At 44.0% G+C, this 17,567-nt stretch overlaps 1 protein-coding gene across 3 annotated transcripts in view; it reads right to left on the bottom strand.

The window, feature by feature from the left end:
* The window catches only part of Ppp4r3a (protein phosphatase 4 regulatory subunit 3A), a 44,651-nt gene extending 37,854 nt beyond the window's left edge, over nt 1-6,797 (bottom strand). For 2 of the 3 annotated variants that reach the window (XM_020184235.2, XM_020184236.2), the window contains exon 1: nt 5,833-6,797. In XM_020184235.2, the coding sequence (XP_020039824.1) occupies nt 5,833-5,974 (142 nt within the window). In that variant the 5' untranslated portion in view covers nt 5,975-6,797. The remainder of the gene's footprint in view (nt 1-5,832) is intronic. The other variant, XM_074067307.1, reaches the window with a different exon arrangement.
* Between the last annotated feature and the right edge of the window lie 10,770 nt (nt 6,798-17,567).

The raw sequence follows: 17,567 nt of genomic DNA, 5'->3' as shown, positions 1-17,567 counted from the left end.
ATGGACTTGGAACCTCAATTCTCTTGATCTCTGCCCCCTAAATAGCTAGAATTATAGGCATGAGCCACCAGCATGGCTCAGCTACTAGTTCCTATTGGGCCAAACTATGAACACTTCTCCAATCAACTGAAAAAGCTCCATTTAGTGTTAATATGAATTAACACAATCCTTCCTTCCAACAAGTTTACTTGTATCAGTTGTTATGGTTAACAATATGAGGAACATTAATTCTATCCTAATAATGTACAGGTATGGATGGGGATAGAGAGTAACTTTAGGTGAGAGGTATTCACAATGCCGACAGGGGAGAACTAAGAATGATCCTTAATAGGAGACTTAGTAATATTAAGGGAGAGGTAGAGAAGGTTCTCACAAAGTGTTAATACACACTTCTGATAAAGGGAATACCCAAGGTAACTTAATAACTGAGACACACATTTGAGACAGTCTCCTTTCTCATTTCACATGCTCCACCATGACACCTCCCTCACAACTGAGGAGGACACCTAGTCACACAGACCAAATAAAGGCAATCCTACACAGAAACTTCAATATCAACACTGGAGAAGGGTCTCCCCACTTCCAACTTGAAAGACTAGGAAAGTAATGCAGAAACAAGGCAAAAATCAAGAGTATGGTCAAGCTAAGAGGAATACACCAGTATATGTAACTAACTTTGTCACTGTGGAATCAATGACTTCAGGTCATCAGGAAACTCAACCATCTTCAGCATAAACTCAAAAGTAGCCCTGGCATAGCAAATACTTGAGAGTCCTTTCCCAAGAAGTTGTGGTAAGTGTACTAATTGATATTTGCATATGTACTTCCCCAAAATAACAAAAGGAAATCTTTAATTCTCATGTGCTCTGACCAAGACTGAAAATTAGCACCCTCTTTTTTTGGTGGTCCTGGGTTTGAACTCTGGGTTTCACACTTGCTAAGCAGGTACCACCCAATTTTTAGAAGGCCATTCACATTCATCTACCAAACTTTTAAATATGCACTACCCTTTGGTCCAACCAACCTTCTATGCAATCACCCTACACCTTCACGTGGGTGCAAAAAGGTGAATAAAGACTTACTAGCATTGTTTGTAATGGTGGAGGTAAGGGAGAGGAGGGGAGAGAGAGAATATGGATTTGGGGACATTAGGAGTTTGGAATGTCAAAACTAATTTCACAATACTAAGAATTTATTTGCTGGCTGTGACTCACGCCTATAATCCTAGCTACTTGGGAGGCTGAAACCAGGAGGATTAAGATTTGAGGCCAGCCCCAGGGTACGCAGTTCAAGACTACATATCCAAATTAACCAGAGCAGTATGAGTTGGAGGTGTGGCTCAAGTGGTAGAGTGCCTGCTTTGCAAGCACTTCGCCTTTTTCACTCTTAATTTTCTTGCAGTCCACAATGATACTGTAATAGATTGAATGCAAAAGGCGCAGATGAGAACCCTGGTTTGTTTTTTTTTAAAAATTAAACCAGACACCAGAGATATACATAAACACACACACATATATAATGACATTCTTACTAAATTCTTGCTTTGTGAGTTATGGTCCTTAAAACATTTTGTTAATATTTAATACTAACGAAAACATTTTTAGGTAAGAAAATGTTTCTTTTAAATCTCATTCTAAATTGCTAATATAATAAATATCAATAGAGAAAACCCAAATGAGTCGAAGTTCCCAATTTAAGAACATAAATGTAGGGCTGGGGGAGTGGCTCAAGTGTGGAATGCCTGCCTAGCAAGTTGTGAGGCCCTGAATTCAAAACGCAGTACTATAAAAAAAAATAAATAAAATTTAAGAACATAAAATGTATCCTGAGGGAAAGAAGTTTGGGAAACACCACCAACAGGGTACTGTGTAAATTAAATACATATGGAATATTGCACTGCTTTTAAGTGAGAGAGATCTATATATCCCTACTCAAACAGATACCCAAAATGTACCGATAATAAAGGTATGTCCACTCAGAATGTCACTAAGGCAAATGAAGGTAGGTGTCATATACAGTTAACAAAGAGTAAAGCTGTAATAGTACAGCTATTAGTATAATAATTAGGTCATTAAAAATGCTCCCTGCTTCATGACATCTTGGTTTCTCCTACAAAATAAGATGTGAGGACCCTTCTTAAAACCTGTAACCAACCCTCACTGAAATGAAACAAACATTTCTGTGGACTAGTAGTGCACAGTAAGATATCATTCACAAAAAGCTTCAATAATCGGGGAACTCAAAACTAGTGGCCACTGCGCAACTACAGACTGGAAAGACTTCAAATTAAAAACAAAATCTCGATCTCTGGTTAGGTACAGAAAAAAAAAAAAGAAAGAAAGAAAAAAGATCCACTAACGTAAACTATTCAAAGAATAAATTCACCAAGACTTATGGTAAGGAAAAACAGACTCTACCTCAAAGGACAGGGATGGGTGTTAGCTGAAAATTTATACCTAAGTGTCTACCCCAATAGCTAGTACATAACCAGCATTCAACACTTGGAATGGCTAGTGCATGCACTATCATTTAACTGGTGTTCTGATCATTTGCAGTAGGAAAATGAACTTTGATAAAGATGATCCAGAATCACATTACAAGTGAAAGGTTAACCAACACAGGTTCATTATACTGTTTAGCAAAGTAAACATTCCATAAAATTTGTTGACATTTTAAAACTTCTAGTATATAGCTTTATTGAGCTGGGACAAACCCTTATATATAGATCTTGCTTCTGTTCACTAGAGAAACAAGTTAGTAGAGAATTCCTGTTATTTTTATTGGTCTAGCCTCAATGTCAACAAATCAGGCAGTATGAGAATGTTTCAGGTTAAGAAATTTCAGCCCAGCCAGGTGCCAGTGGCTCTTGCCTATAATTCTAGCTAATCAGGAGTCAGTGATCAGGAAGGATTGCAATTCGAAGCCAGCCCAGGCAAATAGTTCAAGAGCCCCTATCTCAGGAAAAAAAAAGGGGGGAGGGGGGCTGGTGGAGTGGCTCCAGTGGTAAAAGTGCCTGCATTGCAAGTGTGAGGCCCTGAATTCAAGCCCCAGTGCTGCAAAAAAAAAAAAAAGAAAAAGAGAAAAAAATCTGAGCTCAGCCAGCCTAGGCAAGCAGACTCCATCTCCAAAATAATCTGAGCAAAATGGGCTAGAGCTGTGGCTCAAGCAGTAGAGAGCCTGCTTTGCAATTGTAAAGCCCTGAGTTCAAACTCCATTTCCCCAGTCTCACCAGGTGCCAGTGGCTTGCACCTGTGGTCCTTCTGTAATCCTAGCTACCTGGGAGGCAGAGATCAGATGGATCATGGATCATGGATCATGGTTCAAGGCCAATCCTGGCCTGGCAAACAGTTCAGGACATCCTATACCCTATCTTGAAAATACCCAACACAAAAAAGGGCTGGTGGAGTGGCTCAGGTGGTAGAGTGCCTGCCTAACAAGCTAGGGCCTTAGGTTCTAGCCCCAGAGCCACATTCAGAGGAAAAAAAAAAAGAAAAGAAATTTTGGTCCTGGCTTTAGTTGTAATATGGACAAGTACTACAAAATTTTAATAAATAGCTCCAGCTTTGTCATTCACTCCTAAGCAGCTCAACCTCAGCTTCTCCAGAATACTGTCTTCACTAATACTCAAAGCTAAGGGCAGGGACTTAGGTGCTATGTTTCATCAGCAAAAAGAAAACACCATCAAAAATGGGTTAATGAGGTGAGCACCAGTGGCTCACACCTATAATCCAAGCTACTCAGGAGGCAGAGGTCAGGAGGATCGTGGTTCAACAAAGCCAGCTTGTAAATAGTTCAAAAGAAGCTATCTTGAAAAACCCTTCACAAAAATAGGGCTGGTGGAGTGGCTCAAGGTGAAGGCCCTGAGTTCAAGCCCCAGCACAGCAAAAAAAAGAGAGAAAAAGTTAATGGCTGGGTGTGGCACCTCATGCCTGCAATTCTAGCACCAGGAGGCTGAGACAGGTAAACCTGGAGCTTGAGGTCACCCTGGGTAGGCTACATAGTCAGATCTTGTCTCAAAAAAGAAAAGAGATCATGGCACTGGGATAGCCCAGTTGGCTGACTGCTTGCCTAAGCATCAACAGAGCCCTGTGGCTGGGGTGCTGATGGCTCACAACTGTAGTCCTTAGCTACTTGAGAGGATCAAGGTTTGAGGTCAACCCAGGCAATAGACCTCCATCTCAAAAACAAAACAAAACAAAAAAAACCCCACAAACACAAAAAAACACAAACCCCAGAGCAAAATGGACTGAAGAGTGGCTCAAGTGGTGGAATGTCTCCTTTGCAAGCATAAAACCCTGAGTTCAAACCTTAAATTTCTACTGCATAAATAAACTCACTTCATGGAAAATCAGATAGACTTCCTATTTTGCTCATCACAACAAAGAAAATCCTCAACTATACTGTAATGAAGAATGGGTGGGGGAGGGGAACACACAATAATGGGTGACCCCAGCTAGTAGTGGACACAGCAGTAACTTTCACATGTGGCCTGTAGATATTCTTTCATCTTAAATATCTTTAGTCTAAAAACTATTTTCATTTTCTTTGAAATAAGTCTTAGGCCAAAAATAAAGCAGCAAATGCAAATAGACAGTGCTATGAGTTTAAATATGTTGTAAACATTACTGACACTAGTTTTAAGCCTTAGGCTGGATTTCTCACTCAAATTCAGACCACCATCCTAGACTGAACTGGCCCCAACTTACACTCACCATCTCTGAGCCTTGTATTTTAACAGGGAAACTCAAGTCTCTGAAAATTACACCCACTGTTTCAAGAAACCGTTAAAATGCCCTCGAAGGGAAATAATTTTTTCTCAGTTTTAAGTTATCTTTGGTAGCTTTATAACCTGTGGGCAATATATACTAAATTAGCATTTTTGCAAATCAAATTAAACATCAATGTTCCTAGAATCTTCAATTACAGAAGAGAATCTTATTTTTCATGGAATTTCAGTTCGGGGTACAGTCCAAAGAAAATTCCTTGAAATGAGTTTGTAATAATTCAGATACAGAAACACTACAATCATAATAAACTGACATTGTTACCCACTGTAAAATTACAGACTAATGTAACAAGAAAGGTGTAAGATAACTTTTTATATTCACAAGAAACAGTTTGAAAATAGTTACCCAACTGTAACTTACTTTTTTTTTTTTTAACATAAAGTGAAATTCATAGAATGTCACCCAGGAAATTGGCAAAGTCTACAATCTTTTAAAATGTGAAACCCTGTTATTTCCAAACAAGTTGGCCTTTGGACCTTGAGGGCCATTTCAAAATAGGCCCAGTGAAGTCCCTGGGGCAGATCCGAAAGGTTTTAAAAATATCCGCCAACTTCTTCCCACCTGTTGACGGAACCAAATCACGGACGTATGCTTAAGCATCCCAAAAAGTCTCGCAAAAAAAAAAAAAAAAAAAAAAAAGATACCAGATTTGCAGAACGTTTATACAGCCACACACCACCACCAAACCCTCCATTCCCATGAAAACCACAACTCGCTAAGTTGCCAGATTCGCCAAACCGTGTTTGAACCGAGATATTAAAGGGGGGGAAAAACAGCACAGCATCATCTTTCCTCAGCGAGCAACTGCGAGGAACTTTCTGAGCTCCCAGCAGCAAAGTTCCACGCCAGCTCTGCAGCCGGGTGAACCGAGACGCGAGATCGGCCGCGGTCCGCGCCTTACTCAAGGTCACTGGTGCCGAGGCACAGCACCCTGGGGCTCCCGATCCGGGTCCCCGACCTCTACCCTCCTAACGGGCGGCTCGGCTCTGCTCGAGCCCCAGAGGCTCCCGCGGGCCCGGACCCCGCCGCCACCCGCCGCCCTTACCGTCGCTCTCGGCCCTGACGAGCAGGGACATGCCCTTCAGCCGCTCCACGTAACCGGACGACACATGGCCGGTGCCCCGGTCATCCCACTGCCGGTCCTCGTTGAGCGTGTAGACCTTCACCCGCCGCCGGGTGTCAGTCATCGTGTCGCCCGGGGGCCGGGCCAGGGGCCCCGCCGAAATCGCCCAAGAACTGGGTCCGGAAGAGGGGGGCGTCCGCAAGCGGAGGGCTCCCGGGTTTCACTGCCGCCGCTGGCCGCCGCGGGGCCGCGCCGCCGCTCGCATGGCCCGGACTCGGGCCGCCGCCTTCCCTCGCCGCTATTGTCCGAGCCTGGCAAGCGCGGCCGCCTGGCAGCCCCGAGAGGGACGCGCAGCGCCGCGCAGCCTCCCGCCCCGCCGCGCTGCGAACGCCGGGCTCCGCTCACTGCCCCGCTCCCGCCTCCGCCATGAGCTCCACCGAGCCGCTTCCCGCGCCGCCGCCTCCTCAGGCCGCCGCCGCCGCCATGTTTTCCTTCCTTGTACCTGGCCCTGCCACCGCGACCGGTGGCTCTGCTCCGCTCCTGTTCACTTGAAGTGTCTGCAGCCGACGAACGCCTGCTCCTGCTGCAGCTTCAAGAGCTGCCCGGGAGACTGCGAACGCCCCCCGAGCCGCCCGAGCGCTCCTGACTGTTGGAAGTGGCTTTCCCGTCGCCGCCGCCTCTTCCGTCTTCCTCACAGAGCCAAAGCCGCCGCCATCTTGGCTCGCCCCTCAAAAGCGGCGCGCGGGGCCACCCAGGCAGCAGCGGCAGGGGCGGCCTGTCGGCCCCACCATTTAAAGAGACAGGAGCGAGGCCGGCAGCTTTGCTGCGGCGGAGGCTTCGGACGGAGGCGGGAGGCGGGAGGCGGGCGCCGAGCTGCCGAGGTGGCGGGAGCGGAGGAGGCGGGACGCTGGTCGCGCCGGTGACGGCCCGGGACTCCCTCGCGCTTCCCTACACGCGCCGTCGTGCGAGCACGGCGTGTGCGTCCGTCGCGCTCTGTGTTCGTCATCAGCCCTGCTCTGGGTGGGGAGGGGCGTGGAGTCTTCAGCGCTTACCCGGATCTCAGTCCGCCGCGCGTCTGGCGTTTAGGCTCCGAGGCTCGCGGTTTTGGCCTGGGCCGTACCCGCTGCTGAGTCCCGGTGTCTTCTCCGGGTCGCGATGGGGCGGGCCTAGGGACCCACTCGGAGCGCGGGATTCCGGGTTGTCCCGGCCTCGCGGACTTCAGGGTTCAGTTTTGAGATGAAATGGCGAGTGTGGAAGCGGGACGTCTCTCGTTCTCCTGGCCTGGGATTGAGCCCCAGTGACAATTCGTTTTTTCTTGGTGGGACTGGGGTTTGAACTTGAGCCTTGCCTTTGCAAAGCGGGCGCTCTACCGCTTGAGCCGCTGCTCCAGTCCATTTTGCTGTGGTTAGTTTGGTAATAGTGTGTGTGTTGGGGTGGGGGGGGTCTCGGAATTATTTGTCCTTGATGGCCTCCAACCGAGATCCTCCCGATCTCTGCCTCCCAAGTAACTAGGATATCAGGCATGAGCCACTAGCGCCTGGCTCCTGGTGCAAATTCTGAAACCTGTCTTTACCATGCAGCTGTCGGCTCCATTCCTCTGCCTTATATCCCAATTGATGTTTCCTGGTCCTCTTTCTTGCAAAGATAAATGCGGTAGTGTGAGATAAATGCGGTAGTGTGGAATCGGGATGAGTCATTCTCAAGATGGGTAATACTGGTCTTTTGACACCTATTTAAAGCGCTGCTACTCTTCAAGTAACAGCCACCATTTGACGGGCTTTTGCTGTTTGCCAGGTCATCTAGGTCTATCCTAGCCACTAGAAATATAACACGAGTTACATCTGTAACTTTAAATTTTATAGTACCCATTTTTTAAAGTACAAGAATACTGATGAAATTTATTTCAATTTTTTGTTGCAATATTTTCAAGACAATGTAATGGTCAACATAAAATTGAGACCCAAAAATACATACCTTTCTTGACACTTCATCCAGCTTCAAAATTTTTAAATTCAGATTAGAGTTAAAACTTTACTCAGTCACAGGAGCCACAGTTAAAGGCTCAGTCACTGCATGTGGCTGGTGGCTGCAGTTGTCAGTTGTCAGCTTAGCACTACCACACTATCAGAATTTCCCACCTATTCACAAAAGGGGTGGATAGCATTGTTGCAGGAAGTTGCTAGCTGAGATAGGAGACATTGAGGCCATTTAGCAGGAAGCAATGTTTTATTGTGCCAGCACAGACCCACCGAACTCGTGTCCAAAGGCTGAGCCCTGAGAACAAAGGGGTCTCACCTTATATACCCTTGCAAGCAGGTTACAGAAGCAAAAAGCAAGGTCTAATCCATATATGGTTATATTTAATTTTATAGGCTACTTTACCCTAGCTACGTGACTTTTTCCCTTCCCCAGTGCTATGTGACCTTCCTCATGTTCAGATTTCTCAGGTTTTATCTCTCTGCTGTGCCATCCCAACCTCCCTGCTACTTTCTCAGGACTCAGGTCTAGTCTGTTTTCTTTTGATCCTTCTCCCTGCTACAGCATGACCAGGGCTTAGGGGTTTCCAGGACCCCAAACTTTTGGATTTCCTATCAGAAGTTAGGACCTTCTACCCGCTCTACTTCAGAGACATGTGCTTGCAAAAATAAAACTCATTTGCAAATAAATCTGGAAAATTATGAAAGCAAATCAATTGCTCAATTCAAGCATGAAGGAGTCCAGGGATTGTCACCCAAAGGTATGGTTCCCTGGTATGCTGATTATTTTAAATTAAAGAGCTCAGCAGATGCTGGAAGAGAAGACATTGACAGTCCCCACCTGCCTTAATACTGTACCCATCAAATAGAGTACCATTGCCTCCCAACCCCTCCCTGAAATGCCACTGTTGCAGGAGAGAAGACAGGAAGGAAACCACACCTAAACAGACATTGTCGGTCTAACTCTCATTCAAATTTCAAAGGGAATCATTTACAAGCTAATTTTTGTCTCCTAGGTCCACACATCTCCCCTAAAGTCATTCTTTTTCTAACCTGCCTATACTCTCCATTTCCATCTCCCTGACAGGGTATTTAAGCCTCAACCATCAGGCCCTTCTATGAGTTCCATGTTTTGTATAGAACACAATACACACAAATAAATTTACATGTTAAATGAAAATTATAGGTCATCGTTTTGAATTAAGCTCTTGAATTAGGCCTCAAAAGGTCAGACTGAAAATCAAAATGGAGTCACTCATGCTAAAGTTCCTGTCATCTAGTGTACAGTAAAAAACCTAGGGGAAAAAAGTTAAAAGCCAGATTTCCCACATGGTATAGTTTAAGTCATCATGATAATGAAGTTTCCTCTGTTTTAATTTTGATACTGATGTTAACTAATCAGTTATTAATTAACTCCTGCTTGTTCTAGTCTCACCCCCACCCAGCCAGTCCCTTCCTTATAAGGAAAGTAAGTAAGTTTGAAATGACCAATCCACTTTTTGGTCTTTGTTTCTATTTTATTTAGTCCTTCTCTGTCTATGGAAGCAATTTCGCATTTTTTTCTATTTTATGAAATTAAAGTCTGTGGAATGGAAAATAAGGCCAATTAAAATGTTTAATTGTAATATTGTCCTTTGACAATGCAAATTGTCATAAATTTGTTATGGTTCTTCTATTCCTTTGTTGTCAGTTTATTTCAGTAGATTCAATTGCCAAACTTCAGAAGGAAAGTTTGAACTTTCCTACAAGGACATGAGAGCAATTTTGTCTATTTTCGATGCAGTAAAACATGTTAATTTTTTTATGTCCAACATGCAATAACTTGCAGAAATATCATTAAAGCAAATTAAATAGCAGGAATTATTTATTAAATGGGAAAAGATTTTTAAAATTATGTTACAAATAATACCCAAGATTAGATTTAAATAAGTTTATAACCACAATCCTAAGTAGCAGTGTATCAGACAGGGTTGTACCAGAGAAACAAACAGTGCTCAGAGAATTGGTTTCCATGACAATGGGGTATGGTAGGCAAACTAGAAACTCAGAGTCCAGGTGAGCAGACCCCCCAGGGCAGTCTATAGATAGGATTGCTTCCTCCTCAGGGTTCTTGAGCCTTTAACTGATTAGATGAGACCCACCCAAATTATCAAGGATAAATTTCTTCAAGTCAACCAATTGTAGATCTACAAGCACCCCACAGCAACACCTAGGTTAGTGTTTAATAGGATAACTGGATAACCTAATCAAACTGCTAGGACACTAACCAAACAATAGTAAATAAGATGATACTTGGACCTATTCTCAATCATCTGTAATGGTGATACAATTACAAACATTCCTAATGGAATTCAACAAGGTGGGTTGAATATCACAAAAGATTGAAACTCGTTAGAGTGGTCAAGGGTATGAGCGTTTTGGGTTGTGAATCCAGAGTCTGCTTCTTAGTAGCTGTGTGACCTTTGCCAGTCTCTTCAACTCTGTGTGTCTTAGTTTCCTCATCTGTAGGATATAAATAATAACTTGTGGACTGTTGTTGGGATTAAGAGAGATACTGATTCCTCCTGTGCTGTAAACTACTGCTTTCTGAGTGAACCATTGTGCCTTTACTGCATATGTAACAAAGCTTGTAAAATCTGTATTGAAGCCCTGAACAGCACCGGCATTGAAAAGCAAGATAGTTCGAGAGACCCACCCCCCATCTCCACAATAACCAGAACAAAGTGGACTCAAGTGGTAGAGCATCTGCTTTGCAAACTCGAAGCCCTGAGTCCAAACCCCAGTCCCACCAAAAACTTAAATAAAAAGCAGGCACAGGAGAGAGAACATGGCCAGAGGAAAACCAGGCAAGTATGTCGCCATGAAATCCAGGACAAGGTTATTTTAGAAAGGAGAGAGTTGGCTGGAGGCATGGCTCAAGTGGTAGAGAGCTTGCCTAGCAAGTGTATGGCCCCAAGTTCAATTCCCAGTACTGTCAAAAAAGAAAGTCGGGCTGGAGGCATGGCTCAACTGGTAGAGCACCTATATAGCAAATGTGAAGTCCTGAGTGCACACCTCAGTACCACTAAAAAAAGTCAATTTGAATACATTTGGCCGAACTATCAAAAGTCACCAGTGTAATTAGGTACAATTTTAAAATGATGATTAGCCAGAATTTCTGAAAATTAAAAATGCACATAGCTTTTACCCTACAATTCCACTTCCAAGAAATTAGCCTACAAATGTTATTTCCATATGGGTGGTTCCCACACCTGAGTCTCCCTTCTAAAGCTTTATGCACAGAGACCTATGGAGCGGATAGTTATTCTGCATTTTATAGACAGCTTAAGTGGAAGGAACTTCCAGGCTCATCAATAGAAGGCTAGGTAACTATAGCAGGCACACCTGGGGATGTTATGTAGACATTATAAATACCACTGCAGAGCTGTACTGAAATGGAAATGTATCCAAGATTGGACACATTAAGAAAAATGGAGGGCTGCAGACATGGCTCAAGCAATAGAGCATCTGCCTAGCAAGTATGAGACCCTGAGTTCAAACCTCAGTACCACACAAAATAAACAACAGTGGTTATTTGGGGCTGGTAGAGTGGCTCAAGTGGTAGAGCACCTGCCTAGCAAGTGCAGGGCCCTGAGTTCAAAGCCAGTACTGCCAAAAAAAAGAAAAAAGAAAAATGGATAGCCATGTACATGTTTTTAAAATCCATAGAAAATTATTTTTTTAAAAATGGATACATGAGAAGCTCTTCTTAGGGCTGGCTTCTGTAAGAGTTAAGAAGAATCTTACATATTTTTTGGATTTTTATTTTGAAAATGGACAATGAACTTTTTATAATTTTTCTTTAAAAATGAATTTTAGACTGGGGGTATAACTCCTTGTAGAGCAAGTGCTTAGTGTGGGAGAGGATCCTTGGTTCAATCCCTAGCACCAAGTAATAACAAAGTACTGATTTTTTTACTTGACCTTAGCCAAAAGGCCAAGAAGCAATCCACACTAATTTTTAGAAGTTTGGCTGTGAAGGGAAGGAGAAAGATACAATAGCAGTTGAAGACAAAACAGGATGGAGGAATTTCTTATTTCATTTTAGGTGAAGGAGACCTGAGAATTTCTCTGGAAAAGGGTGAGAGTGAAGATAGGAGAGAGGCAAAAAAACTGAGGAGGTCCCTAGGTGGGATTTTTTTTTTTTTGTCTGTGTATTGGGTTTTCTTTTCTTTCTTTCTTTCTTTCTTTTTTTTTTTTTTTGTGGTAGTGGGGTTTGAACTCAGGGCCTACACCTTGAGACACTCCACCAGCCCTTTTTTGTGAAGGGTTCTTTCAAGATAGGGGCACATGAACTATTTCCCTGGGCTGGCTTTGAACCGTGATCATCCTGATCTCTGCCTCCTGAGTAGCTTGGATTACAGGCATGAGCCACCTGTGCCCAGCTCAAAGACTTGTACTTGTAGGCAGGTGCTGTACCACTTAAGCCTTACCTCCAGTTCTTTTTGCTTTAGTTATTTTTCAGATCTCAAGTTTTTTGCCCCAGGGTGACCTGAGACCAGGTCCTCCCTATCTCAGCCCCCTAAGTAGATGGGATTACAGATATTAGCTATCATGCCCCACCTGCCAATCAAGTTTCATGGCCATTACATAAGCTGTGCCCTTCACCTGGAACATTTAAATCCACACTCACCTTCCAACACATAGACACAGTCTCTCACCTTGTCAATTCCTATTCAAATTTCCCATCTCATATTGAAAGTCCCTTCCCAGGAAGGCTTCTTTGGCCCTTCAGACCATGTGAGAAGCAATAGCCTCTTCACTGGCCTCCCTGTTCTTTGCTTGCTCCCCTCCAACCTGTTTCAACAAGGAGGTGCAGCAGAAATGTGGAGGTCAGGCTGGGGCAAGGTGGGGGTAGCTCAGAGGTAGAGCACTTGCTTGGTATGTGCCAGGCCCTGGCTTCAATCCCCAGCATCAAGAAAAGGAGAAAAAGAAAATAAATAAGTTGAAGTCCAATCCCACCACCCCTCTGCTCAAAGCCTTCCAATGGCTTCCTATCTCACTGAGAGTAAAAGTGAAAGTCCTAATATGCTGCAGGATTTGATTCTTCAGCTGGTGTGGTGGCACACACCTATAATCTCAGCACTTGGGAGGCTGAAGCAGGAAGATTGTGAGTTTGAGGGCAGCCTGGGCTACATGGCAAAACCTTGTCTCAATACTTACTGATATTACTCTCCTCCACTGTACTGACTTTTTTTTTTTTTTGTGGTAGTGGTACTGAGCTTTGAACTCAGGGCTTTGTGATTGCTAGGCAGGCACTCTTCACTTGAGCCATGCTTGTGTTTTTGTTTGTTTTTCAGATAGGGTCTCACACTTTTGCCCAGGCTAGACTCGGACCTCTGCCTACCTGGTAGCTTGGATTATAAGCATGTATCACCCTTCCCAGCCCTTGGACAGCCACCTGGCTCACTTCTTCACTTAGCTTTAGGATGTAACAACCTTGGAAATATTCTAAGTGAAATAACCCAGTCATTAAAAAAAAAAATACTGGAAGCAGGGGTGTGACTCAGTGCCAGAGCACTTACCTAGTATGCACAAGTTCCTGAGTAGATCCCCAGCATTGCAAAAACAAAAACCCAACCCAAATACTGTACAGTTCCACTTACATGAGTTTCCTAGAATAGTTAAAATCATAGACACAGAAAACAGAATGGTGGTTGACAGGAACTGGGAGGAGGGTAAGGGGAGTCACAGTTTTACGGGTACAGTTTCAGTTGGGGGAGGTAAAGGAGCTCTGTGAATAGACAATAGGGAGGGGTGCACAGCACTATGAAAACCACCATACATCATACATGTAAGAATGGTTAAACAGCCAGTCACCGGTGGCTCACGCCTATAATCCTAGCTACTCAGGAGGCAGAGATCAGGAAGATCATGGTTCAAAGCCAGCCCAGGCAAATAGTTCATGAGACCCTACCTCGAAAAACCCATCCCCAAAAGGGCTGGTGGAGTGGCTCAAGGTGTAGGCCCTGAATTCAAACCCCAGTACTGAAAAAAAAAAAAAGTGGTTAAGCTAATAAATGTTATGTGGCTTTTACTTCACCAAAAAATTTAAATGTCAACTCTGTGAGGTTTTCTGAGTCACCTCTCATAAAATGTCAAGCTCTCCACAAGTAGGCTGAAGGACAGAATCAGGTGAGGGTAGGGGCCCCCACAAGCTTGCTTTAGTTATTTATTTAGCAGTACTGGGGCTTGAACTCAGGGCCTACACCTTGAGCCACTCCAGCCCTTTTTTGGTGATGATTTTTTTCCATTTAGGGTCTTGTGACATATTTGCTCAGGCTGGCTTTATTTATTTATTTATTTGTTTATTTTTTTGAGTGGGACTAGGGTTTGAATTCAGGGCTTCGTGCTTGCAAAGCAGGCATTCTATCACTTGAGCCACACCTCCAGTCCATTTGGAGATTGGGTCTCTAGAACTGTTTGCCTGGTCTAGCCTCAAATCACCATCCTCCTGATCTCAGCCTCCCAAGCTAGGGTTACAGGTATGAGCCACTGGTGCCCCACTCTGACAAGATTTTTTAAAAATTTTTTCTTTTTTTTTGTATTAGGGATTGAACCCAGGGTGTTGCAGTTGCTAGGAGCTATGCCCCCTTCTAGACAACATGATTTTTTTTTTTTTTTTGGTGGGGCTGGGGTTTGAACTCCGAGCTTCCCACTTGCTAGGCAGGCACTCTACCACTTGAACCATTCTGCCAGCCCCCCTCCTTTTTTATTCTAAATTATTTTCATAAGTTACAGAAATATGTAAAGTACTATGTGATATTGGTGACAAAATTCTTAAAGAAAAAATGATCATGATACTTGTTAAATATGGTGTTCGATCAAAGCCTGCAAGACAGGGTGATCTCTGAAATCAAAGGGTTTATTGAGCTAGAACAGATGCTAGCCAGAAAAAGAAAAAAAAAAAAAGGACCAGGTCTTGGTCTAGGTTCCCACAGCTACCAGCAGCAAGGGTAGATAGCAGTTGAAAATATGTCTGTTAGACCTAGAGCTGACTATAAAAATAGATATAAAAATTGTATTTTAGCTGGGCCTGGTGGTGTTTGCTACTCAGGAGGCAGAGATCAGGAGGATCACAGTTCAAAGCCAGCCCCAGCCAAATAGTTCTTGAGAGACCCTATTCCAAAAATACCTAATACAAAACAGGCCTGGCAGAGTGAAATAAGTGGTAGAGCACCTACTTAGCAAGCATGAAGCCCTAAGTTCAAACCCCAGTACTGTCAAAAAAAAAAAAAAAAGAGTTCAAGGCTAGGCTAGCCTAGACAAAGGTAATGGTGAGATCATCTCAAAAGCAAAACATAGCTGGGCTGGTGGAATGGCTTAAGTGGTAGAGGGCCTGCCTAGCAAATGTGAGGCCCTGAGTTCCAACCCCAAGGCTGCCAAAACATAGCTGGAAGCTAGTGGCTTACATCTATAATCCTAGATAATTGGGAGGAGGGTAAAAATGGGAGGATGGCGGTTCAGGCCAGTCTGGGCGAATAGTTCATGAGACCCCATTTCCTAAATAACCAGAGCATTGGGGCACCGGTAGCTCAGACCTATAATCCTAGCTTCTGAGGAGGCAGAGATCAGGAGGATTACAGTTTGAAGCCAGCCCCCTGCAAAGAGTTTGTATGACACTATCTCGAAAAAAACCCATCACCAGCAAAGGCTGGTGGAGTGGCTCAAGGTGCAGGCCCTGAGTTTAAGCTCCAGTACTATGAAAAAAAAAAAAGAAGTAATGGTTTTGATTAAATGACTGTGAAGCAATCGTTTGACTTTTGATCTAGGTGCAGCTTAGTCAACTCTTTGTGTCCTGGATTATTTGCAGTACCAAAGTTCCCTAGTGGGGCAAAGAGCAGTTCTGAATTCAGACTGCATTTTGCCATGTTTTGTTGTTTCTTTCTCTAAGTTTCTTCTTTTTTTTCTTTCTTTTTTCTTTTTGGCAGTTTGGTGTTTGAACTCAGGGCCTCATACTTGCTAGGCAGATGCTCGTTTCTACCAGTTGAACTACACTGCCAGACCTTTTTTGTGATGGGTTTTTTCAAGATGGAGTCTCGTTAACTATTTACCCAGGCTGGCTTCGAACTGCATCCTCCTGGTCTCTGCCTCCTGAGTAGCTAGGATTACAGGCGTGAGCCACTAGCGGCCAGCTTCCCTAAACATTTTGAGATCCAAGGTACAAGAGAGTTGTTTATCAGATAAGGCTAAAGTCTATCCGTTTCAAATTAAGAAATGTGTTATACATACACAAAAACATAAACATACATAATACATAAACAATACATAAACAAAAACACGACGCACAGTTTATTGAGTAACAATAAAATGAGCGCTTTTTTTGTGTTTGGTTTGGTTCTTTGAAATGGTCTTTGCTGTGTAACACAGACTGACCTTGAACTCCCTATGTTGCTCAAGCTAGCCTTGAACTCTCTATCCTCCTGGCTCAGTCTCCAGAGTGCTCAGATGACAGCCATGTGCCACCATGCCTGGCTAAAATGAGCATCTCTGAATTGCCATCTACAATCGGCCATTACCTGAGTATCTGAGGAACACCTGTGTCACCGTCCTCTTTCATCTTCCCTCAGGAGAACCACCTTCCTCCCCTTTCATTTCCTTCCCCTCTTTTCCCTCCTCTCCCCTATTCCTCCCCTTCTTTTTTTTTTTTTTCCAGACAGGGTCTTATTACTTAGCTCAGGCTAGTGACCTAACTTCAGAGTGACTTAAATTCCTCCCAAGACCCCTCCAACTGGCCATATAGCCTGTGCTGGCCTCAGTCTTGAGAACTTCCTGCCTCTGCCTCCCAAGTCCTGAGATTATGGGTCTTTACCACCATGCTTGACCAATGTATGAATTTCTAAACAATATGCTGTTTAGATTTGAAAAACTGAATGTCAGGCATCAGGTTAGCTATGCAAAGAAAGAAGGCTAGGTGTTTTTGGCTTTTAAATTCAACTGCCCACCTCACATGCCAAGGTGGACTTTCGCCTCTCTAACAAATCACTCTTTTTTTTTTCTTGGTGGTAGTGCTGAAGTTTGAACTCAAGGCCTCATGCTTGCTAGGTACCAGCACTCAGCTACTTTGTCCTTTCATAAGAATTCTAATTTCGCCAGGTGCCTGGTGGCTCATGCCTGTAATCCTAGATATTCAGGAGGCAGAGATCAGGAGGATCATGGCTCAAGGCCAGCTCATGCAAATAGTTTGTGAGACCCTACCTGAAAAACATCCAACACAAAACAGAGCTGGCGAAGTGGCTCAAGTGGCCTAGCAATCATGAGGCCCTGAGTTCAAACCCCAGTACCACCAAAAAAATTTTAAAAATGGAGTCTCTCCCCTTTTCTTAAATCTGGGCTGGTCTCAGTGACTCATTTGTACTCAATAGAATGAAGCAGAAGTAATGCCACATGACACCAGTGGCTAGGTTGGGAAAGGCAGGCAACTGTCTTGGGTGCTTTCTGTGGGAAACCAGCCGCCAAATAAGAGGTTCGGTGCTCTCCAACAAAGGCCACTCGTAGAGGCTCTGGCAGAGTCCTGGCTGAGCTCCTAGCTGGCAACCAGGCGAATGTCCCATCTCAGACATCCTCAGAAGCCCAGGTGACATCTGACTGCACTGCAGGACAGACCTCAAACCACAACTGCCCGGCCAAACGCCTCCTCAACCCCTGACCCATGCAAGGGTTGCAAAATAAAATGTCTGCTTTTGATCACTAAATTTGGAG

The sequence above is a fragment of the Castor canadensis genome, chromosome 3, assembly GCF_047511655.1.
Source record: "Castor canadensis chromosome 3, mCasCan1.hap1v2, whole genome shotgun sequence".
Lineage (NCBI taxonomy): Eukaryota > Metazoa > Chordata > Mammalia > Rodentia > Castoridae > Castor > Castor canadensis.
Note: the sequence above shows the minus strand (reverse complement) of the source record. Positions and strands in the feature narration are given on the sequence as shown.